Source organism: Engystomops pustulosus, chromosome 3 (assembly GCF_040894005.1).
Source record: "Engystomops pustulosus chromosome 3, aEngPut4.maternal, whole genome shotgun sequence".
Classification (NCBI taxonomy): Eukaryota; Metazoa; Chordata; class Amphibia; order Anura; family Leptodactylidae; genus Engystomops; species Engystomops pustulosus.
This window is the reverse complement of record NC_092413.1, coordinates 106,145,032-106,170,319: the sequence shown is the minus strand read 5'-3', so window position 1 is coordinate 106,170,319 and position 25,288 is coordinate 106,145,032. Positions and strand designations below refer to the sequence as shown.

The window sequence follows — 25,288 nt, the reverse complement described above, 5'->3', positions numbered from 1 at the left end:
TCATAAGGGGCTCTCCCCTTTAAAAGGGAGACCGATCGTATCGGGGGTGGATTGTCTCACGCAAAATGTGAGCATCTATCTGGATACCCTTTTGCGTCCATTTGTAACATCACTACCCTCTTATGTGAGCGATACTATGGACGTTCTTAGGAGAGTTGATGGTGTGTCACTCCCGGCTGGCACTCTACTTACCAGTTTAGATATAGAGGCTCTTTACAGCTCTATACCACATTCTAAGGGCTGTGAGGCTGTAGGGGACTTTTTAAAGACGAGAGGAGTCCACCATATGGCACACAATGCGTTGGTTTTGAAACTACTGGACTTTGTTCTCAGGAGACATTTCTTTCTGTTTGAGGGCAAGTTCTTCCACCAGCTCAGGGGGGTAGCAATGGGGAGCCCTTGTGCTTCCACATATACTAACCTCTACCTAGGCTGGTTGGAGAGAGAGGTAGTTTTTCAGGAGGATTTTGAGGGGTGGACCTCGGCCATTCTATTATGGCTGAGGTTCATAGATGACATCCTCATCATCTTGAATGACACAGAAGACTCCTTCATTAAATTTGTCCAGAGGCTCAATGTGAACGAGCTTTCACCCATGAGATTAGCCCAAGTGAAATCACGTTTCTAGATGTCACTATCTCTGTCACCTCGTCAGGAGATCTAAAGACTAGGGTATTTCGGAAACCTACGGCAACTAATAGCCTGCTACGTTGGCAGAGTTGGCATCCGGAGCCCCTCAAAAGAGGTATTCCGAAGGGCCAATATTTAAGGATGCGGAGGAACTGCTCCACAACTGGAGATTATTTGGCAGCGGCGAAGGATTTGCAGAGGAGGTTTACCGATAAGGGCTATCCCGCACAAATTTTAAAGGATGCACATCATCATGCCCTATCGAGACAGAGGAATGATCTGCTAAATCCCAAGCAACGTGACGATGAAGATCAGAAGATTCGGGTGATTAGCACATTTGATGGGTGCCATGATGTAGTACGCAAGATCTTACGTGATAACTGGGGCATTCTCAAAATGGACAGAGATATCATGGATGTAATTGAGGAGTTTCCCTCAATCACTTACAGGAGGGGTTGAAACATCAAGGATGTTCTGGTCCACAGCCACCTCCAACCCCTGACAGGGAAGGGAACTTGGCTTCCAGAAAAACCGAAGGGGACCTTTAGTTGTGGTGGCTGTAAGGCCTGTAAATAAATCTGATCGGGAAGATCCTTCCAGAGTACGGTCACTGATAGGATTTTCTGGATAAGGGACTTTGTGAACTGCAAGACTACTGGAGTTGTCTATTTGATGACATGTATCTGTGGTATACAGTACGTGGGACAAACAAGTCGTGAATTCAGGAGGAGAATTAGGGACCATATTAATGATACTAAGAATGATGCGGATACAGCCATTGCACGTCATGTTTGGTAACATCATGGTGGTGACCATAAAGTGTTGCGGTTTCAAGCAATTGAGCTAGTGGCACCCTCTCCAAGGGGGGAGGGGGGGGATTTTAGATGAAAAATTATGCAGTGCGAATCCAGGTGGATTTTCAATATGAGAACGGTACAGCCGGAAGGAGTAAATAAGCATATTACATATACTTGCTTTATTTGATTTAATATATCTAGTGGTATACATCTACCTGTGAATTGTTGATATGTCATCCTCTTGTATGACCACAATGATTTATTTCTGTGCCTTAGCGCATTCTAATTATGGTTCCATGAATTGTGCATCTCAGGCCTTCACAATGCTGATTTTTATGGGCATGATGAATAGCAAAGGTTGGTGTACCATCTCCTCTGACTTGTTGACCTTGGTTTTGCAATGCTGCCCATAGTGGCGCTACTGTGATGGTCATCAATACATATTTTGTCTGGTCCCCTTCCTTCGATTTGCTTTTATGCTATTGTATTACTGGCCCGGACCCGTGTGGGTTACCACTCTGTTTTGACTTCTTTAACATATAAGCCTTAATTGTTCATTGATGTATGATGGATACTTACCTTGCAGGTCTGCAATTAAACATCCCGCGATACACTCAATCTTTCCGCCTCACTGTATCATCTTGCGGCAATAGCCTAGATTGAGATGGGTGGACACGCCTCCACGACTCTCGTGATTGGTGGATCGGGACACACCCCCTTTGGTGACGTACTTGATTTGTCATGGATGGACGGAGCATGAAAGGTGGAACAGTTGAAACCCCATTGACTAATACCTGCACACAGGGGGCGGTGCTTAGGCTATATATAGCCGCGCGTGCACGTGGGACGCGCGGCCAAACTAGTGCCGGCATCTTGTCAAGTTAGTCAGCGAGGGTGTTGTACTGTATACATATAAGCCAGATAGAGAGGTTGAATTAAAACAAAGAACGTCCTTGCTTGAAATCTGGGCACAGACTTTGTAACTCCGCTGACTCAGACATTTTAGCACATAGAGACTAGGAATATGAGCGTCAATAGTACTAATGGAATTTGACACTACATGGCTCGTTCCTAATGTGCTATACTCTAGTACAAATCACCATGCACCTCTGATGAACTGCTACGCCGACTATTAGCAGGGAAACGCGTTAGGTGTACTGCAGGTGTAATGTTGTGCCGTGCTGTTATTCACCACTATACCACGGCACTTTAATAAGAGTTACACACATCAATGGAAGCCTTTAGAGGTTTACACCCTCACTTGAGCTCCATTCTTGCACTTTCAGTAGGTCCTCCGATGGGGGTGGAATCCCTTACAACTCATAACCAGCGAGGTGATAGAATCTAACCCTCTCATGTCTCCTCACCCCAATATACAAGACTAGGGTGGTTGATATATAGCTGGTTCTTTAGGAGGTACCTAAGCCTGTATTTGTACAAGGCTCTTGTTGGTTATGAGCCTAGCTTTTTAATAATAATAGAATAAAGAGATATTTTAATGTTCCTTTCTACAGACAGCTATTTATTTGGCTGTTAATTTTCTAGATTTATGAATTTTTGTTTTCGAACACAACCATATTTTTACAGTCCTTTGATACGTTTTGCTTATTAAATTAATGTGCTAAATATTTAATGAGGGGAAAATTATACTTTGGGATATTCTATAATATATTCAAGAGTGTATTAAATTTATATGGGGGTACATTTCAAGGTCAGAATAGAGGGATAAGGAGAAGGAACCTAATTTGACCAGCAAGTGATGTCTGTATTGGCCTTATGGCAGTCCTAGTGTACAGTACATTTATTGCTGGTGTATTTACTGCATGTATGGGTGTTCACTGCTGATAAAATGTATATTTATGTGAGCATTATATTCATTGCTGGAGTGCTGTATATTCTATATATAATGTGTTTGCTATTCACTGTAGTTATAAAGTTATTCTCTGGTATATATTTTTGTGTACAGTATTTACATTGGAAGTACATACTATATTTTTTGGTGTGTTTTATTTACTGGTGGTAGACTTAAATTGTAAATGATTCCATAGAAGATGGCCTATTTCCCTCTTATGATTTTTAGAATGCATTATAAAATATGTTTTGCATGCTGCGCCTCTTCTTGCTGAAAATTTGGCACTCTTGACCTTACGTCCTTAAAGAGACACTTTTTCTTAAAATAATTAAGAAAGCCTCCTCGATAGTAGGTCTGCAATTTGATAGATGGGAGAAACTTGTACAATGCAGGATAATAAGGAAATTGGAAAAAATTATAAATAACAGTGATCATCCAATGCATGGCGTGCTGCAGGCACAGATTAGTGGTTTTAGCTCCCGTTTTATTCTCTTGCGGTGCAGGTCGGAGAGATTTAAAAAGACGTTTATACCGGCTGCTCTCGTGCTGTCAAATGCCGCAATTGGGGGGAAAATAGGAATGTTTTAGAAAATAAGACTGTTGGAAAAATGGGTTCTATTTTATTACTTTTATAATTTATTTAAGTAACTATTTATTGAATATTGGGTGAAATTTACTTATGTGTATTGGTGTTTTTTTACTCTGTTTTATTGTATATGTGTTTTTTTCATGTGAGTTCTTCTTTTTTATATATGTGATGTTCTGTCAATTTGATGTATTGCAGAGGTGACACTTTAAGTTCCCGCTTGGGATAATAAAGTATTATTATTATTATTATTATTATTATTATTATCTTGTCTTGCACATTTTTGATAATCTGGACTAGACAACATCAAGGAAAGTTATAATTTTCTTTTTATTTGATCAAATACTTTTTATTTTGTTTTTTGTAATAAAAAAATACACACATGAAAAGGTATGCCGTAATTTCCCTGTCTTTGAAATGTATGCAAACATGTCTTTATTATGTCTAGGAAGTACAAGCTGTGAAATATCACAATGAGCATGAGGGATCAAGGTCCCAATTAGGGTGCAGACCTCTGGTACACCTGACTCCCATGTGTAGAAAGTAGTCCCAATTAGATGCAGAGAAGCAACACTCCTGAAAACTTTGATTTTTTTCACCCATGGTACAGGAGCAAAGTTTTAGCTCCATCATGGAGATATTTTCAGGCACCTGCATGCAGGGGCAGATTGGGAATTTAAAGTGGCCCTGGAAAAAACTGTTAAAGTGGCCCCATTCTGTGGGCAGGATCAAAACAAGTAGGCGTGGCCATGTGATGTGGGTGGAGTTACTAAACTGCATACAAACTGTTTATAGAAGGTCTAAATCAACATGTACAGCACAAAGAAAGAAACTCATACTACCTCCCTTATACAGGAATAATGATTCTTTTTTTAAGAGAACACAACTTCTACAATACCTTCTACAATACCTTCTCCAATAAACAAGAATGTAACTACTATAATACTGCCTCCTATGTACAAGAATATAACTACTATAATACTGCCCCCTATGTACAAGAATATAGCTACTATAATACTGCCTCCTATGTACAAGAATATCACTACTATAATACTGCCCCCAATGTACAAGAATATCACTACTATAATACTGCCCCCAATGTACAAGAATATAACTACTATAATACTGCCCCCTATGTACAGGAATATAACTACTATAATACTGGCCCTATGTACAAGAATATAACTACTATAATACTGCCCCCTATGAACAAGAATATAACTACTATAATACTGCCTCCTATGTACAAGAATATAACTACTATAATAATGCCCCCTATGTACAAGAATATAACTACTATAATACCACCTCCTATTTACACAAATATAATGATCGCGGGGGTGGGGGGGCGTTGCGATTGCGGGGTGGGCGTGACAGCGGGGGGTGCCTGTGTGGTCTCTGTGAGCTGACTGTATTTAGTTGTCGCCAGTCAGCTCACAGCATTGCTCGGGGCTTTCAAATCTAGCTGGGAGAGATGTCGGCCCGCTCGGGGGACGTCATGACGAGGGTCATGTGATGACACTGCATCAGAGAACAGGAACAACACAGCAGGGGGAAGTCCCTGCAGCGCTGCGCCCGGCCTCGCATTCCTATGGTCTTCAGCGTGGCCACTGTGAGTTCAGGTGTTTTTTTTTTCTTCACCGGCCCCACCAGTGTCAGACCGCCCCGGACCAGCCACAAACGAGGCGGCCCACCGGGATTTCTCCCGATGGGTCTTATGGCCAGTCCGTCCCCTGCCTGCATGGTTGAATTAAATCACTGAAGTTTCCAGAAGTATTACATCTATTTGGCTATGTCTAGGAAGTAGGAATAATTTGCAAAGTGCCACATTACCGTATGCCATTTGTTTAATGGTTCTACCAGCATGGATAAACCTTTTTACCAAAAGTAAAAGGACTGTGTAAGAATTTATTGTCCTCTCCGGTAAGAAATGGAAGCCAGTAGAGCCTTCCTAGCAATAAAAGGAATTGCTAGTGAAGTTCATGGAAGATTTTCCTTTATATATACAACTAGCTGTAGATCCCGATGTTGCCCGAGAGAGAGAGTAAATAACTGCTCTTAAAGGGGTATTCCCATTTCAGCAAATTAATGTTATTGTTAGTATTACTCTCTCTCTCCCTACCTATCTCTCATTCTCTCTGTCTGCCTGTCTATCACTATCTCTACCTGTCTCTCATTCACTCCCCTGCCTGTCTCTCTGTCTCTCACTCCCTCTCCCTGTCTGTCTCTCTATCACCCACTCACTCTCCCTGCCTGTCTCTCACACATTCTCCCTTCCTGTCTCTCACTGAATTTCTCTACCTGTCTTTCACTCACTTTCTCTGCCTGTCTCTCACTCTCCCTGCAGGTTTCTCTCTCTCTCACTTACGCACTCTCCCTACCTTTCTCTTTGTCTCTCACTCACTCTCTCTAACTGTCTCTTACTCACTCTCCCTTTTTGTCTCTCATGACCTGTGATATTTTTGCTCTACAGAAAGGCATCTAGGCCCCTCTTGACCATGTACATAGATTCCGCCATAACAACCTCCTGCGGCAAACAGTTACACTCACTTACTCTCCCTGCCTGTCTCTCTCTCTCCCTTGCTCACTCTCCCTGCCTGTCTCTCTGTCTCTATCCCGATTCATCTTACCTCACACATAAGCTGTTTTATACCCATTGCCTATAGTAACCACTCAAAGCTCATATTAATGACCTGTGGCAAAATGTTAACCAATCACGGCTCAGCTTCTAACTGCCAAAGCAGCCATAGATAAGGTGAAAATTTCGATTTAAAATCTAGTCTATGATGTTCCCTGAGTCACAGAGAGTGACTCTGAAAAATTTGGTGATTGTAAACAGAACGGTGCAGGTTCGTTAGCTTTATATATTAGATTTAAGCAACATGTAATTTTCTTTTCAGGGACTCAAATTTTATTGAATGCTCTTTGTGATATTATTGCTCTTAGTTTTATGTAAGATATTGTAATATTTTTAAAATATATGATATTGTGTGACCACTATTCCTCAGGATTTAGCCTGCTGGGTTAAAATATGTTGACATATTTTCAAATTGTCAGAAACGATGTAATCTACATCGATTAATTTTGATGGATTTATTTTTGTAGGGGGTACACCATGCCACTAGAACAGTGTTTTACAAAATTACCAAAGCATGTTAACATAAAACCTTTATTCAAGGTAAGGAAGGAACCACATGTTTCCTCCACCACCTTTCAATGACTTCTTTACACAGTTTGAGGTCAGACTTTCCTCAGTTTGTTGCCAAACATTAAGGTCCAGATATATTATGGTGCTTGCGACAGTTTTTCATAAAAAGGGGTTACGGAGCTTGCACATGTATTTATGAAGTGTTTGCTTCATAATTGTGTCGCGGTTGACCTTTGTGTTATTGTGTGTTCCTAGTTTGCACCGATTTATTACAGCGCCTCAACACAATTGTGTCACAACTGCTTGAAGCAAAGTGCACCAAAAACACTGAATCAACTAAGAGCATGTGGCACTAAATAAATAAATGTGACGCAATGTGCTCAAGAGTGAGGAAAACTGCACAAATGCAGTTTGCACCACTTTTCGTATATTTGGGCCAATGTTTCCTATTAGATCCAAACAAAATTGAACTTGCTTTCATCACTAAAATGAACTGTGGACCACTACTCCTCTGTCCAACACAAAACAACATTCTTCCAAGCAAAGTTGAGCCTATCCTTTTGATTCTTATGAGTGCTTTTGTCACTGAAGAGTGGGCTTTCAAAAAAGCATTTGCAGATGCTCTTAAACATCGAGACACTGTGATTCGACAAATCAGTACCCTGTTCAGTTCTGAACTAGTGAGCAATTCCAGCTGTAATGTTGAAATGATTACCCATAAGATTCTCTGCATTATCTTGTCCTCTCTTGCATTTGTCTTTCAAAAAGTGACTAGCCTTCTTGTGGGGCTTGAATGAGTTTGTGATGAGATCACATACTTGGATCGAATACATTCTCTTTCTATGGCTGATTGGGTCACACTGATGTCGGAAGCTTTCAGGCACTTTGGAACGTCAGACCATGTTTACAAAATCAATGAAAACTGGAAAGTTAGACTGCCAGTTAAAAAGGGTTTGTCAGATAATTAAGCAAATTAGCACTAATAACTTGCAGGTATCTAAAAGTGTTCTCTAAATTTGATCAGTATTCTTTTACAATTATCTCAGTTATTTTTTAGTCAACTAACTTTCCATTCTGCGCTTTAGAATATTAGAATATTCCTATTTTACTCATGTTAGGATACATTTACATAGGGCTACACAATCACATTAACATTGAGAAGATTGTGTGTTATTCTCTAATTTTGATCTCCAGTGTATACCAATAGAAGTGTATAGGTACAAAGTACAAATACTTCAATTTATCAAAAACACAAAAAGCCTTTATTCAACCCCCTAGAGCAGTAGTGGCGAACCTATGGCATGGGTGCCAGATGTTGCACACAGAGCCCTTTCTCTGGGCACCCAGGCCATCACCAAAGAGGACTCAAGTTATCTACTTGCACTCCCAGGCAGCCCAGGACTTGTCATGCTAAATGCTATTATAAAGAAACAGCGCTGCCTGGGACTACAGGAGGGGTGGGAAGGTGTGGAAAGATCAGAATTATCATTGTTGCTCCTTCTCCAGGCAAAATATTTCTTACTGTTCTGGGGAACATTCTATCTACTGTATTGGTGTCCTCAGAACACTGATATGATTGAAAGTTACAACAGAGCGGGGAGCAATAAGTTGCCATGTTGGCACTTTGTGATAAACTGGTGGGTATGGGTTGTAGTTTGGGTCTCTAAAAGGTTCGCCATCACTGCCCTAGAGGAAGTGACAGGATACTGTGGTGATCTCTTGCACTTTATTGCCCTCTCTATTCACTTGTTATGGAATTCCTTGGTGTGTAATCATTGGCACTTTTGTTGTTATTTAACCTGAATACTTTATTGTACCCATATATTAATAGCATTGCCTGCTGACTTTGTGCTAGGGAGGTATAACCACCAACACAGCATTGCATATCCTGATTTTAGAGTATGGGGTAGATTTATTAACCCCTTAACAATGTGTGACATATCTATAAATCACACGTCAGCTGCGGGTATTTAGAGAGAGCTCACGGGCTGAGCCCTCTCCATACACTGTGAGTGTTTGCTGCATATTGCATATTACCTCTATGACCCGTGATCATTGCTAGCTGGCGATGGTAAAAAGCTTCAATCATCGCTCCCCATGACGTCATCTTTGTAAGTCCGAGGCTGTATAGCAGCTGATCATTCATTCCGGATAACAATGGCACATTGTAATGCATGATCAGTAAAACCCCCATAACCTGCATACTTTAGTATGGCAGTGTATGGTAGGATCAATCAGAGAACCTAAGGTTAAAGTACTCTAGGGGTCTGAAAAATGTGCAGCTAATATAGAGAATATGATTGCAGTCCTTGGCTGCAATGATCAGCTGTAAGGTGCCTGTAATAATGTTTTATTGATAATCCTTGGTCCCATTGCAGCTAAAAATTCTAAAATCTAATTGTCTCTGGGGCAAAAAAAATTTTTGTCCAGAGCTACACTTATACAGTATCGAATTACATACAAATTCAACTTAAGAACAAACTGGTGGACCCTATCTTGTAGGTAACCTGGAGACTGCCTGTATGTATATGTACAAACAATATATAAAGACTATGTAGCCACACACAGACAAGCCCTTTGAAGAAGCCATCAGGGCGAAACTCAGAGGCGGGCTGCAGCCACGTGTGTGAATTTTATCTTACCTATAGGCTTTTTAACCATAATGTTTGTGAGTATAATGGAATGAAAATATGTCAATGTCATATGGAGTAAATTGTTGATTACACTATGATATCATCTCATTCCTTACTTTGGAGACAATAGCGCTCTTGTAAAGCGGTGACTGTGGAGTAGATCGCGGTACACGGTGGAACTCAGGTATCCAGAATACATAGTGGAACGCCTCGGACTGCTGAGTCCCGTCTGAAGTGGAAAAGATCCCCCACATTGAATATATCTCTACTCTGGATGAGGTTTATTCGGATTTGAAAGTGTTGTTCGTTGCTGCCGTTATACACTGATTTACAGAAGAGTGTTTGAAGTGGGGAATAAGACTTTTTTAACCCCTTCCCGACATTTGACGTAATAGTACTGCATGGCGGGAGGTGAGTTCCCGCAAAATGCAGTACTATTACGTCATGGCTTGTAATGATCACTGTGTCTACAGACACAGTGATCGAGGGGAGATGGTTGCTGTCCCTGACAGCAGGGCATCTCCCCTCAAGGACTAGGGGGGTCACTCCCCCCCCCCCATGCCCACGATCGCTGCAATCAGCTGGTCAATTCAGACCAGCCGATTGCAGCAATGTAATAGTTAAAAGACGCTGTATCAGCGTTTTTACAGCATAGAAGGAGGGGATCGATGCTGATTGTGGAAGCTCCGATCCCCTCCTTCTGTCAGGCGCATTGGTGGCATCGTGCCATCCCCCATAGCGATCCGATCTGTCGGTCTGTAAAGACCGACATGTCGGATCGCGATCTCTGCCGCCACGGTGCAGTGCTGGGAAGATGGTGACATCACACCATCTTCCCTGAGTCTTCCGGGGGTGGTGCCGAGTGGTGCCACCTCCAACCCCGCCCCCCCCACCAGTCGCATGTTGGAAGCGACGGAAGGGACAGGCAGCATGGAGGGACAGGAAGCATGGAGGGACAGGTAGCGAGGGACAGCATGTGGAATGGTGGTGATCGGTGCTGTGCTACACAGCACCCGATCACCACCTTGTGTCACAGAATAGAGGTGGCATCCTGCCACCTCTCAGATCGATCCGATCGGTCGGTCAGTAGTGACCGACCGATCGGATCAATATAAAGTTTTAAATGTATCAAGATGGCTGACAGCCATCATACCTCGTGGTCCCCCTCCCCTTCTTCATCCTTCCCCCCCCACACTTCTTCTTCCACCCCCCCTCGTCCCCCTCCCCTTCTTGATGACGAGGTGGCATCATGCCACCTTCCTGATTGATTTGATTGGTTGGCCTGTACTGACCAACCAATCAGATCTGTGGGGGGAGATTCAAAGTACTGCACACTGATCTGCACGTTGCATTCTAGTCCTGAACAGCGTACAGATCAGTGTGTGATACCCGTCTGTGCTTTGTCTAGCTAGATTTTGCTCCAGTTGACACCTTTGGTGGCATCTGTCACATTTCCGAGTGTTGCGAGTAATTGCTGAGCTATTGTTGCTGCTGCTGTTTGTCTTTTTTTTGCATACAGCAGTCGCAGCGTCCTGATCCCTGTCCCTATCCCTGTTCCAGACCCTTCCCTCCCCTCCCTTTGTGTGTGTGGCGACTTTGAGCCTCTGTGCTCTTTTTTTTTGTCGCTTTTTTTCTTTTTTTGTCACTTTTGTAGCAGTCGCACCCCCTGTGTGCGTTCTGCAAACCGCAAGCCGCTGATCAGTGCCAAAGTTGTCTGGTCAGTGCCTGTGCTCTTTTTTTGCGCAGTTTTTTTTTTGGTGTGTGGATCCTGTGACCGCTGAGCAGTTGATTGTATCTCTGTTCATTTTTTGGTACAGGCGCAGTTTTTTTTAAAATTCTTTTGTCAGTTTTGTAGCAGTCGCATACCCCTGTGTGCGTTCTGCAAACCAGCCGCTGATCAGTGCCAAATATAACTGGTCAGTGCCTGTGCTCTTTTTTTGCGCAGTTTTTTTTTTTGGTGTGTGGATCCTGTGACCGCTGAGCAGTTGATTGTATCTCTGTTCATTTTTTGGTACAGGCACAGTTTTTTTTTTATTCTTTTGTCAGTTTTGTAGCAGTCGCATACCCCCTGTGTGCGTTCTGCAAACCAGCCGCTGATCAGTGCCAAATTTAACTGGTCAGTGCCTGTGCTCTTTTTTTGCGCAGTTTTCTTTTTGGTGTGTGGATCCTGTGACCGCTGAGCAGTTGATTGTATCTCTGTTCATTTTTTGGTACAGGCGCAGTTTTTTTTTAAATTCTTTTGTCAGTTTTGTAGCAGTCGCATACCCCTGTGTGCGTTCTGCAAACCAGCCGCTGATCAGTGCCAAATTTAACTGGTCAGTGCCTGTGCTCTTTTTTTGCGCAGTTTTTTTTTTGGTGTGTGGATCCTGTGGCCGCTGAGCAGTTGATTGTATCTCTGTTCATTTTTTGGTACAGGCGCAGTTTTTTTTTAAATTCTTTTGTCAGTTTTGTAGCAGTCGCATACCCCTGTGTGCGTTCTGCAAACCAGCCGCTGATCAGTGCCAAATTTAACTGGTCAGTGCCTGTGCTCTTTTTTTGCGCAGTTTTTTTTTTGGTGTGTGGATCCTGTGACCGCTGAGCAGTTGATTGTATCTCTGTTCATTTTTTGGTACAGGCGCAGTTTTTTTTTAAATTCTTTTGTCAGTTTTGTAGCAGTCGCATACCCCTGTGTGCGTTCTGCAAACCAGCCGCTGATCAGTGCCAAATTTAACTGGTCAGTGCCTGTGCTCTTTTTTTGCGCAGTTTTTTTTTTGGTGTGTGGATCCTGTGGCCGCTGAGCAGTTGATTGTATCTCTGTTCATTTTTTGGTACAGGCACAGTTTTTTTTTATTCTTTTGTCAGTTTTGTAGCAGTCGCATACCCCTGTGTGCGTTCTGCATCAGTGCCGAATAGTCTGTGCTCTTTTTTGTGCAGATTTTTTTTCTTTTGTGTGCTGTGACAACTGAGCGCTGTGCTCATTTTTTTGTCATAGTATCTTTTTGTCTTTTTGGCATTGGAGGATAAAAGTTACTTTTTCTTTTACTGTAGTAACTTTTTCTACTACAGTTTTTTTGAAAGCACACAGGTCGTCTTTCTTTTTTTTTTTTTTTTTTTTTTACTAGTGTTATTGGTTCCCATACACGTGTTGAATCACAACATACACACCCCCTTGAATAAAGTTTTTACACGTGTTGAAGCACTACATTTACACACCCCCTCCCAATAAAAAATGTCCCATTCATCCCAAAGAACCTTTTCAGCAGAGGAGGCATATGCCTTTCTTGCCTCCGATACTGATTCAGAAGGGGAGGATGCCACATTCCTCTATTTCTCATCCTCCTCTTCCTCCTCATCCGGTGATGAGGGGCCCTCCAGAAGGCGCCCCAGGGCATCGGTTGAGGTTGTTCCCCAGCCCCCAAGTGACCCTGAATGGATCCCACCCCCTGATAATTATGAACCTCAAATTCCTGAATTTGTGGGAAGTTCAGGAATTAATTTTGAGGCAGAAGGCTTCACAGAAATTGACTTTTTCAAAGTCCTTTTCTCTGAGGATCTTGTGGATTTGATGGTGGTACAAACAAATTTGTATGCCCAACAATTTTTTGCACAAAACCCCGCTTCATCATTTTCTAGGTGGACCCCTGTAGATGCAGTAGAGATGATGAAGTTTTGGGGTCTTGTGCTCCACATGGGCATTGTCAAGAAACCAGAGATACGGCAGTATTGGAGTTCTGATATTTTCTACAGTACTCCTATTTATCGCTCAGTAATGAATCGCACACGCTTTGAGGCAATTCTAAAATTTTTACATTACAATGACAATTCGCAGTGCCCACCTCAAAGCGATCCATCATTTGACCGTCTATACAAAATTAGGCCAATCCTTGATCACTTTAACACAAAGTTTTTTGAGGCCTACACCCCTGAAAAATTCATTTGTGTAGACGAGTCACTTGTACATTTTAAAGGAAGACTCCGGATACGCCAGTACCTGCCCAGCAAAAGGGCAAGGTATGGAATTAAAATGTACAAGCTGTGCGAGAGTACCACAGGGTACACCCACAGATTTAGGGTTTATGAGGGAAAAGATAAACAAATTATCCCCCCAGAATGCCCCCCTGTCCTAGGAGTCACTGGGAAGCTTGTCTGGGATCTGATACACCCGCTGCTGGATAAGGGTTACCACCTGTATGTGGATAACTTTTATACCAGCATTCCACTTTTCAAGTCCCTAATTTCCAGGGGTACTGTAGCATGCGGCACTGTACGCAGAAACCAGAGAGGCCTCCCTAGGACCCTGATAACTCAACCATTAAGAAAGGGAGACATCAAGGCTCTCTGTTGCGAGAACTTGCTGTTGGTCAAATATAAGGACAAGAGGGATGTCCTTATTTTGACCACAATTCACAAAGACACCAGCACCCCCACTCATGTACGAGGTACCACTACCACTGCCCCCAAGCCAGACTGCATCCTGGCTTATAATAAGTACATGGGTGGGGTAGATCTTTCAGATCAGGTGCTGAAGCCGTACAGTGCTCTACGGAAAACAAAGATCTGGTACAAAAAGCTGGCCGTGCACATTGTACAGATGGCACTGTATAATTCCTATGTGCTATACGAATGTGCAGGTCATGTTGGATCATTTATTTGCTTTCAAGAGGCGGTGATCAAGGCCCTCTTATTTGGTCATCAAGAAGGACCCAGTACTTCTGATGTCCCCCGTATTGTACCAGGGCAACATTTCCCTGGCGAGGTACCCCAAACTGGAGGACGAGGAAGGACACAAAAAAGATGCAAAGTATGTTACAAAATGGGGAAAAGAAAGGACACAATTTATCAATGTGACACCTGTCCTGAAAAACCTGGCCTCTGCATGAAAGAATGCTTTAGAATCTATCATTCACCTGCATTTCAGTTATAATTTATTTGCCCTGGTTACCACCTCCTTATACCCATCTGCCCTTCCACCACCAAAAACCCATCCTCACACTATTTGTTCCATTCCACATCCTGCTGTGTGTCCCTACAGAAGTTTATATCCACATGCGGGGCATTTCCTTGTTCAGGAGAAATTGTTGAACAATATCTGTGGACCAATTTCTCTTTTTGCCCCTTGTGGATGTCAAAAATTTGGGGGAAAATGAATTTTTGATGGAAAAATATTAATTTTTTCATGTTTCAGCCCAAATTTCTGAACTCCTGTGGGGTCCAAATACTCATTATACACCTTGATAAAATCTCTGAAGGGTGTAGTTTCCAAATAGGGGTATTTTAGGAGGGGGTTTTCACTGTAATAGTACTTCAGGAGTCACTGAAAACTATTTTGGTCCAAATTGCCTTCTAACAGTCAAACGGCGCTTCTTCCCTTCCACGTCCTGCTGTGTGTCCCTACAGAAGTTTATATCCACATATGGGGTATTTCACTGTTCAGGAGAGATTGATGAACAATTTCTGTGAAGCAATGTCTCATTTTGCCCCTTGTGGATGCCAAAAAACTGGGATAAAAATGAATTTTTGATGGAAAAATATTCATTTTTTCATGTTTCAGCCCAAATTTCTGAACTCCTGTGGGGTCCAAATACTCATTATACACCTTGATAAAATCTCTGAAGGGTGTAGTTTCCAAATAGGGGTCTTTTAGGAGGGAGTTTTCACTGTAATAGTACTTCAGGAGTCACTGAAAACTATTTTGGTCCAAATTGCCTTCTAACAGTCAAACGGCGCTTCTTCCCTTCAACGTCCTGCTGTGTGTCCCTACAGAAGTTTATATCCACATATGGGGTATTTCAGTGTTCAGGAGAAATTGTTGAACAATTTCTGTGAAGCAATTTTTTCTTTTGCCCCTTGTGGATGCCAAAAAATTGGGGAAAAAGTGAATTTTTGATGGAAAAATATTCATTTTTTCATGTTTCAGCCCAAATTTTTGAACTCCTGTGGGGTCCAAATACTCATTATACACCTTGATAAAATCTCTGAAGGATGTAGTTTCCAAAATGGGGTCCTTTGGGGTGATTTTCACTGTTATGGTACTTCAGGGGCTCTCTAAATGCATCATTGCCACTGAAAACTATTTTGGTCCAAATTGCCTTCAAAAAGCCACAGGGTGCTTCTTCCTTTCCACGTCCTGCTGTGTGTCCCTACAGAAGTTTATATCCACATGTGGGGTATTTTTGTGTTCAGGAGAAATTGTTGAACAATTTCTGTGGAGCAATTTTTTCTTTTGCCCCTTGTGGATGCCAAAAATTTGGGGAAAAAGTGAATTTTTTATGGAAAAATATTCATTTTTTCATGTTTCAGCCCAAATTTTTGAACTCCTGTGGGGTCCAAATACTCATTATACACCTTGATAAAATCTCTGAAGGATGTAGTTTCCAAAATGGGGTCCTTTGGGGTGATTTTCACTGTTATGGTACTTCAGGGGCTCTCTAAATGCATCATTGCCACTGAAAACTATTTTGGTCCAAATTGCCTTCAAAAAGCCACAAGGTGCTTCTTCCTTTCCACGTCCTGCTGTGTGTTCCTACAGAAGTTTATATCCACATGTGGGGTATTCTTGTGTTCAGGAGAAATTGTTGAACAATTTCTGTGGAGCAATTTTTTCTTTTGCCCATTGTGGATGCCAAAAATTTGGGGAAAAAGTGAATTTTTTATGGAAAAATATTCATTTTTTCATGTTTCAGCCCAAATTTTTGAACTCCTGTGGGGTCCAAATACTCATTATACACCTTAATAAAATCTCTGAAGGGTGTAGTTTCCAAAATGGGGTCCTTTGGGGTGATTTTCACTGTTATGGTACTTCAGGGGCTCTCTAAATGCATCATTGTCACTGAAAACTATTTTGGTCCAAATTGCCTTCAAAAAGCCACAGGGTGCTTCTTCCTTTCCACGTCCTGCTGTGTGTCCCTACAGAAGTTTATATCCACATGTGGGGTATTTTTGTGTTCAGGAGAAATTGTTGAACAATTTCTGTGGAGCAATTTTTTCTTTTGCCCCTTGTGGATGCCAAAAATTTGGGGAAAAAGTGAATTTTTGATGGAAAAATATTCATTTTTTCATGTTTCAGCCCAAATTTTTGAACTCCTGTGGGGTCCAAATACTCATTATACACCTTGATAAAATCTCTGAAGGGTGTAGTTTCCAAAATGGGGTCCTTTGGGGTGATTTTCACTGTTATGGTACTTCAGGGGCTCTCTAAATGCATCATTGCCACTGAAAACTATTTTGGTCCAAATTGCCTTCAAAAAGCCACAGGGTGCTTCTTCCTTTCCACGTCCTGCTGTGTGTCCCTACAGAAGTTTATATCCACATGTGGGGTATTTTTGTGTTCAGGAGAAATTGTTGAACAATTTCTGTGGAGCAGTTTTTTCTTTTGCCTCTTGTGGATGCCAAAAATTTGGGGAAAAAGTGCATTTTTGATGGAAAAATATTCATTTTTTCATGTTTCAGCCCAAATTTTTGAACTCCTGTGGGGTCTAAATACTCATTATACACCTTGATAAAATCTCTGAAGGGTGTAGTTTCCAAAATGGGGTCCTTTGGGGTGATTTTCACTGTTATGGTACTTCAGGGGCTCTCTAAATGCATCATTGCCACTGAAAACTATTTTGGTCCAAATTGCCTTCAAAAAGCCACAGGATGCTTCTTCCTTTCCACGTCCTGCTGTGTGTCCCTACAGAAGTTTATATCCACATGTGGGGTATTTTTGTGTTCAGGAGAAATTGTTGAACAATTTCTGTGGAGCAATTTTTTCTTTTGCCCCTTGTGGATGCCAAAAATTTGGGGAAAAAGTGCATTTTTGATGGAAAAATATTCATTTTTTCATGTTTCAGCCCAAATTTGTGAACTCCTGTGGGGTCCAAATACTCATTATACACCTTGATAAAATCTCTGAAGGGTGTAGTTTCCAAAATGGGGTCCTTTGGGGTGATTTTCACTGTTATGGTACTTCAGGGGCTCTCTAAATGCATCATTGCCACTGAAAACTATTTTGGTCCAAATTGCCTTCAAAAAGCCACAAGGTGCTTCTTCCTTTCCACGTCCTGCTGTGTGTCCCTACAGAAGTTTATATCCACATGTGGGGTATTTTTGTGTTCAGGAGAAATTGTTGAACAATTTCTGTGGAGCAATTTTTTCTTTTGCCCCTTGTGGATGCCAAAAATTTGGGGAAAAAGTGCATTTTTGATGGAAAAATATTCATTTTTTCATGTTTCAGCCCAAATTTTTGAACTCCTGTGGGGTCCAAATACTCATTATACACCTTAATAAAATCTCTGAAGGGTGTAGTTTCCAAAATGGGGTCCTTTGGGGTGATTTTCACTGTTATGGTACTTCAGGGGCTCTCCAAATGTATCATGGTAACATAAAAGTATTTCAGCTAAATCTACTATGCAAAAAACCTGGTTGTGCTCCTTCCTTTCTATGCCCTGCTGTGTGCCAGTACAACAGTATACCACCACATATTGGGTGTTGGCATATTCAGAAGAAATTGGGTATTAATTTCTGTGGAGCATTTTGGTATTTTAACCACTGAGGATGTGTAGATTTTTTGAAAAATACATTCATTTAGCTATAAAAAAATTAAATTTGAAAATTGTACCTGATTTTTTTTTAACTCCTGTGAAACCATTAAAGGGTTAACAACTTTCATAAAAGTTGTTTTACATTCTTTGAGGGGTACAGTTTCTAAAATGGGGTCATTAAAGGGGGTTTTCTCTCATTTAGGCCTTTCATCGTCACATCAAACTTATCTAGCCCTGCAAAATATAGATTTTGTCGATTTTCACAAAAATCTGAAAAATCACATGTATAGTTATAAGCCTCCTATCTTCCAAAAAAAAGCATAATATGCTTAAAAAATCATGCTAACGTAAAGAAGACTTTAGGGTGATGTTAGTTAGTAAGTTATTTGGGGGATATGACAATCTGCTTGAAAAGTAGAAATTTCCAAAGTTTGAAAATAGCATTTTTTTCAAAATTTTCACCAAATTTCCATTTTTTTCATAACCAAACGCAAAAGTTAGCACCCAAATTTTTCAACTAACATAAAGTACAATGTGTCACGAAAAAACAATCTCAAAATCAGCGGGTTATGTTAAAGCGTTCTGAAGTTATAACCATTTATAGTGAGACAGTGCAGATTTGAAAAAATGGGCCGTGTCAGGAAGGTGAAAAGTGGCTTCAGCGGCAAGGGGTTAAATAAAATAACCGTTATTCCCGGCATCTAACCCTTAACCCTTAACAGAAAATAATGCCGTGGACAATGCCTTTTTTTAGCCATTTTGCAACATATAAAATATTTCATAAAACATGATCAAAAGGCTATACAGTCCTCAAAATGGTAGAATTGAAAACGTCATCTCATCTCGCAAAAAAATTAAACCACCCCAGCTCAGTACACAAAAGTATTAAAAAGTTATTAGCGCTAGAAGATGGCAAAATGAAGAATTGATTTTGTACAGGAGGTTTTCATTTTTGTAACAGTTTGAAAACATTATAAAACCAACATAAACTCAGTATCCCCATGATCGTACCAACCCAAAGAAGAAAGAAGACATGTAATTTGAAAGTGAAAGTCGTAAAAAAAAAAGCCCACAAGAAAATGTCACAAATGCATTTTTTCACCAATTTCAATGCATTTGGAATTTTGTTCCTGCTTCCCAGTAAATGGCATGGCATATTAAATACTGTCACTACAAAAGACTATTTGTAGCGTTTGGCAATTTTCTTCTGCTCCATTGAGATCTATGGAGCAGAATGGTCATGTGTGGCTGCTTGCTCCTTAACTCTCATGGAGCTACGAGGGATCCCATTGAGGTACCTGGGACCCCATCGGACCCCCATCGATCAGTGAGTTAGGCCCTATCCTGTGGATAGGACCAAACTTGAATTTGTGGGAAATCCCCTTCAAAGTTGACTTTTCATACATTGAGGGTGTAGATTCCAAAATGCCATAATTTACGGGGGTTTACTGTTATTTAGGCCTCTCAAAGTCACTTAAAGCTGTGCAGCTGCCACTAAATACAGGTTTTGGCGATTTGCATAAAAATTTCAAAAATTGCACCCAAAATTTTGAACATCCCAACAACCTAGAAAAAAGAGGCGATGCATAAAAAGCCATGCCAAATTTATCAACTGCATTGTACAATGTGTGATGAGAAAACAATTTCAAAATACCCTGGATATGTTAAAGTGTCACTTATAGTGACACAGGGCAGATTTAAAATTACAATAAATCAACTTTCAATAAATAAATGCAAGAAACATTGTAAAATAGTAAATATATGACTTACTTTTCCCATCCTAAACTTTAGATCTCTGGGCATTAGATAATATGGAAAGTGAGTTGTGAAAAGACGAGGAGATGGACGGCTGTTAAAGTCATAATTGCGCATGTTATATTCAATCCATGGCACTCTCTCCAAATTGTCAATATTTTCTGTTCCGTTTCGGTGGCCTTCATTGAATATTAGACTTAGAATTTGTTGTGTCCAAATTGTGCCTGCAAAATAGTTTATGGCCTTTATTATTTATAGTATTGTTTTTTGAAAATATTTAGTCAACTTAATAGAACAAATATTATTTAAGTAAAAGGTAAGGGTGACTAATTCACCTTTAGAAAATATCTCCCAATACCCCCCCTCCCTCCCAGCGACTTTCCCCTACCCTTCTCTCTTCTCCCTCCAATTCTCTATCCCAGCATGCCAACGCTGTATAAACTTAAAAAGAAGTTAATTACAAAATGTTTCCTTTTATTATAAACATATTATACATGTAAAGTACTATATATCTTATGTATGACTGTGTATGACCTTTATGACGAAAATATCGGAACACAAAAAAAAAATCTATAGGGAACATTTATCAGGACTCGTACGCCAGTTTCTTGCCAAACAAGTCCTAAAATAATCACAATTACTAGAGAACCACCAGTAATTGCAATAATCTCTCTCTTCACGCCATCGTTTGAGTTGCTCATAGCATTCAATAAAACACTGCTGTTTATAAAATGAAAGATGAGCTCTGATCGGTTACCACAGACTGGCACTGGCCCATTGGTGGACCGATCCGAAATCCTTACTTTGTGACAGGGCCCCCGGCCAGTTCTAGTAACAGTACATTATGTGTTCAGCATTGGCTGCTCGTATACTATTACTAAAGTGGAAGTAATCAATGGCAATGGTGTCTTCAAGATGTTGCAGTGCGATGAAGCCAGGGGACTGGAGGGGGTAGAAAGATCTGGTGGAGGAGGCCAAAAGGGTCTGAGCGGGACAGAATGGTCTGTAGTAGGACAGAAGGATTTGTAAAGGACAGAAGGGTCTGTAGAGGACAAAGGGGACTGGAAAAGGAGAACTGAAAAGTCTGAAAGAGGAGGACAGAACAATCTGAAGGAGAAGGGCAGAGGTATCTGGGGGAGGACAGAGTAGCCTGGAGGAAGAGGACAACAGAGGAGTCTGGAGGAGGAGTACGAAGGGGTCTGGAGGAGGAGTACAGAGGGATCTGGACAGGGAAACAATTATCTGGAGGAGGGCAGTGGAGTCTGGGAGTGGAGGACAGAAGAGTCTTGAAGAGGACAGAAGGGTCTGGAGGAGGATAGAAGAGTTGGAGAGAGAAGGACAGAGGTGTTTGGAGGAGGAGAGAAGAAGGTTCTGGATGAGGAGAACAGAGGAGTCAAAGGTCTCTGGAGGTATATGAGAGAGGAGGAAAAAGTAATTTGGAGGAGGAGGACAGAGGAGTTTGGAAGAAGAGTACAGAGGAGCATGGAGGAGTCTGGAGAAGGAAAGAAGGGTCTGGAGAAGGAGACAGGGGTATGCAGGTGGACAGATGGGTCTGGAAGAGGTTGATACAGGGGTCTGGAGGAGGAGGACCTAAAAGTCTGGAGGAGGAGGGAAGAAGAGTCTGGAGCAGAAGGGCAGAAGAGTTTGAAGGAGATCAGAAGAGACTGGAGGAGGAGAGCAGAAGAGACCAGTGCTTTCCTGCACTATTCTTGACATGGCAGGATCACCTAGAAAACAAACTTATAATTAGCAGCATGGAACACAGCAAGGGTTGATTTCCTTTAAATGAAAGGTATTTTTTAACAGATTATCCTATAAAAGTTAACAATATTGCAAGCTGTGAATTTACCTGATTTTGGGTAGGTGACAAGAAACACGTCACTGTCCCTTATTTTCATATTTTCAATAGCATCTATGATTTCAGGTGACGTAATAGTAGAGTCAAAGTATATTCCTTTATGTTTAAAGGCTGAAGCATTCAGGGCTTCAAGTGAATGTTGGTCCATTGCCGCTTTCTCCAGTCTAAAATGTATAATCCCAAAAATGAGTATATTTTATTTCCTTTTAGAATGTCCTTTTCCTGTATTGGCAGAGGCAATTGTAACTTAATGAGCACAAAACTCCAAATGAAGCCTGGTCTGTAAATATTTTACCTTTATGCTTGTAATTATTTGAACAGTCACATGAGTTTGTGGATTTATTGATGGTACAATGATTAATAATTAATTACGCTTGTAATAAAATAAACACAAACCTCCTATCAACAGAGTTGGATGATCCTGTGTTCCAAAGCAAAACAGCCTAAGGCCTCCTGCACACGAACATGTGCATTTCACAGACTGCCCCCCTCCCTTGTAGCCAGATCTGCCCCCCCCCATTTGTCCCCCCCAGATCTGCCCTCTCGCCTTCTTTCTTAAGGTGATCATTTGTACCAATGTCTTAAAACGACACTGGTACAATTGATTTGGGGGCAGAAATTTTTTTTTCGGTGCCTGAGGTGGCAACTCCAGCACCCTTGGGCCACGGGACTTGGGTTAGCCGGATGCTGGCGCCGGGCCTGAAGAAAACAATACTTTAATGAAGGCGTGCTGTATTATACTTCAATTGATGAAGAGCGTGCTGTATAATATATTAATATGGGGGGCGGAATTTCAGTTATCGGCTCCGGCAGCAAAAAGGCTAGAATTGGCCCTGTGTGCATCTCCCTCAAATGTCAGTGCCACATCTGATTGCAGATCAGGAGCAAAATTATACAAAAGGAGTGTACTTTTAAGATGTGCAATCCAGTCTTCCATTGGCTTATTCTGACCATCATATTGGACTATTCGATTCAAATGTGCACCTGCTGGAAGACACATAAAGGGAGCTACTCCCACGGTAGGAGGGGGGGCTTAGGGAGAGCTTCCCCGGACCCTAATGGTTTCTGCATGGTGATCCCTGCTTGCAGCGCCATAAAGTAAGAGCCAAGGGCTGGGCCCACAGGTTCAACGGATAAACAATGCCACACAAATAAACAGCACTTTAAATTATGACTAACAACTCTATACCCCAAGTTCCCACCGTTACTTGAAGCAGTGATAGGTACAAGTCCCTTCAGAACATGTCTTTTCTGGAGCAGTCCCTTGTTGTGCAATACTGTTTGTAATCCACAGGTAATTTCTGTCTTCTCCTTAGACCACAGATATAGACCTTACTCTAAACTTAAGACAGGCCAACTTTTCCATTGATAAAATACAAAAAATGGATTCCAGCGCAGAACTCCAAACGGTCTTGTATAATTCTTTATTTGTGCAACAGTAAAACCAGGTACAGGTATAATGAAGAGAAACGCTCAATGAGTTTCAGTTGTTAAGCCTTAGTCATGATCCATAAAAAAAGTACCTCCAGTGATAAGGTGTCAGTCTGAGAGTCCCTTATGTAATTTTTGTATCTCTGTTTATGCGACCAGCTGTACTAACAAGTCTTTGAGTTCTTTCTTTCAAGTAGTGTCTCTGCCTAGAAGACTTCTCCTGCCATCGGCTCAGCTCAGACCTCCATCCAGTACACAGCCGTCTGCACCTGCCCAGCACAGCCACTGCTATTCTTCTAACCAACTCACCTTCACCAAAACAGCCAAGCTACATTTTATTACTCAAGGATGTACACTCACACCTGTTCAAAGCAATTAAAACTGGTTTGAATCACTGACTGGTAACCAACTTATGATTTTACTTAACCCCTTAACGACCTGGCCTTTTTTTGTTTTGTCATTTCCATTTTTCACTCTACACCTTCAAAAATCTATAACTTTTAATTTTTACATGTAAAGAGCTCTGTGACAGCTTGTTTTCTGTTAAAACTGTAACTTATGTGACTATGTGACTGTGTAAAAGTTGTACGAGGACGTATTCCATTTTAAGTCCCGGGGAATGTAGCACCCTCCACTTTGTGTAAAATTTCAGGTCCTACAGCAATGACAATGTACTGTGTATACACCCTTAATTGTTTTAGATTTTACCCCTTACTAGTATGGCGAGGGTCGGTGGTCCTGGTGCATGGAGAGGGCTTGTGGGCCAAACCCTCTCCATAGCCTGTAAGTCTTTGATGCATATTGCAGCAAAGACTTACCAGTAACACCCGCAATTGGTGCTAGCCAATGGGCGCCACCATCTTGCCGAGGATCGTCGCTCCCCGTGATGTCATTGGGGAGCGTTGATCCGTCGCCATGACAGGCTCAGGTTATCAACACATTGTAATGAATGAGGAGGAAAATCCCCATATACTGACATACTTTAGTAGACTGAAAAATATTAAAAGTAAAAATAAGAAAAAGTTAAACAAAAAATTATATAAAAAAACCTAAAAATTCAAATCACCCCCTTTCCCTAGAACTGATATAAATATTAATAAACAGTAAAAATCATAAACACATTAGGCATCGCAGCACCTGAAAATGCCTGATCTATCAAAATATTATAACGGTTTTTCACTGCGTTTAACCCCATAACAGAAAAGAGCGCCTTTTTTGTGATTTTGAAAAACATTAAAAAATCTATAAAAAGTGATCGAAAGGTCATACAGTACAAAAAATGATAGCAATGAAAACTTCATCAAAAGTCGCAAAAAATGACACCCCCACAGCTCCGGAAGTAAACCAAAGTATGAAAAAGTTATTGGCGCCAGAAGATGGCAAAATCAAAAAAAAAATTTTTGTAAATGTATGAAAACATTATAAACCTATACAAATTTGATATCCCCATAATCATAACGACCCAAAGAATAAAGTAGACCTGTCATTTGTGGCGCACAGTGAAAGCTGTAAAATCCAACCCCATAAGAAAACGTCACAAATGCGTTTTTTCACCATTTTCACTGCATTTGGAATTTTTTTCCCGCTTCCCAGTACACGGCATGGAATATTAAATACCATCACTATGAAGTGCAATTTGTTATGCAGAAAATAAGCAGCCACACAGCTCTTTACATGATTTTTTAAAGTGGCGAGTGAAAAATAGAAATGAAAAAACAAAAAAAGGCCAGGTCGTTAAGGGGTTAATAAAGAACGGGGCCGGCTTACTAAGGTGAGAGAGTAGCGAAGGATTGTGGGAAGAAGAAGGGAGGAGTTAAGAGTCAGTCAGTGTGAGCGAGGAGTCAGTCTGGTCAGTCTGTGAGAGCAGTCACAGGGAAAAGCAGCCTGAAGCATGTCTTAGAGGAGACAGGCAGGAGGCCTGAGTATCAGAGGAGCTAAGCAGCACAGCAAGCAGAGGTTTTACTTTAATAAGCGGACTTCAGTGCAGCTGAGGAACAAGCAAGGGACATATTGAGGAGCACGTGGAGAATCATATTAAGGAGGATAGCTCACCAAGGTGGCCGGCATCCCTACAGTTCAAGTTAAGTCAAAGTGTGC

At 41.3% G+C, this 25,288-nt stretch overlaps 1 protein-coding gene across 1 annotated transcript in view; it reads right to left on the bottom strand.

Annotated features, from left to right (window-relative positions):
- Positions 1 to 22,044, bottom strand: part of LOC140121740 (amine sulfotransferase-like) — a 41,714-nt gene extending 19,670 nt beyond the window's left edge. Inside the window, exons 1-2 of the mRNA XM_072141732.1 lie at positions 21,752 to 22,044; positions 19,918 to 20,126 (exon numbers count right to left, since the gene is read on the bottom strand). Coding sequence (XP_071997833.1) covers positions 19,918 to 20,126; positions 21,752 to 21,908 — 366 coding nt within the window. The 5' untranslated portion in view covers positions 21,909 to 22,044. The remainder of the gene's footprint in view (positions 1 to 19,917; positions 20,127 to 21,751) is intronic.
- Positions 22,045 to 25,288: the final 3,244 nt, after the last annotated feature.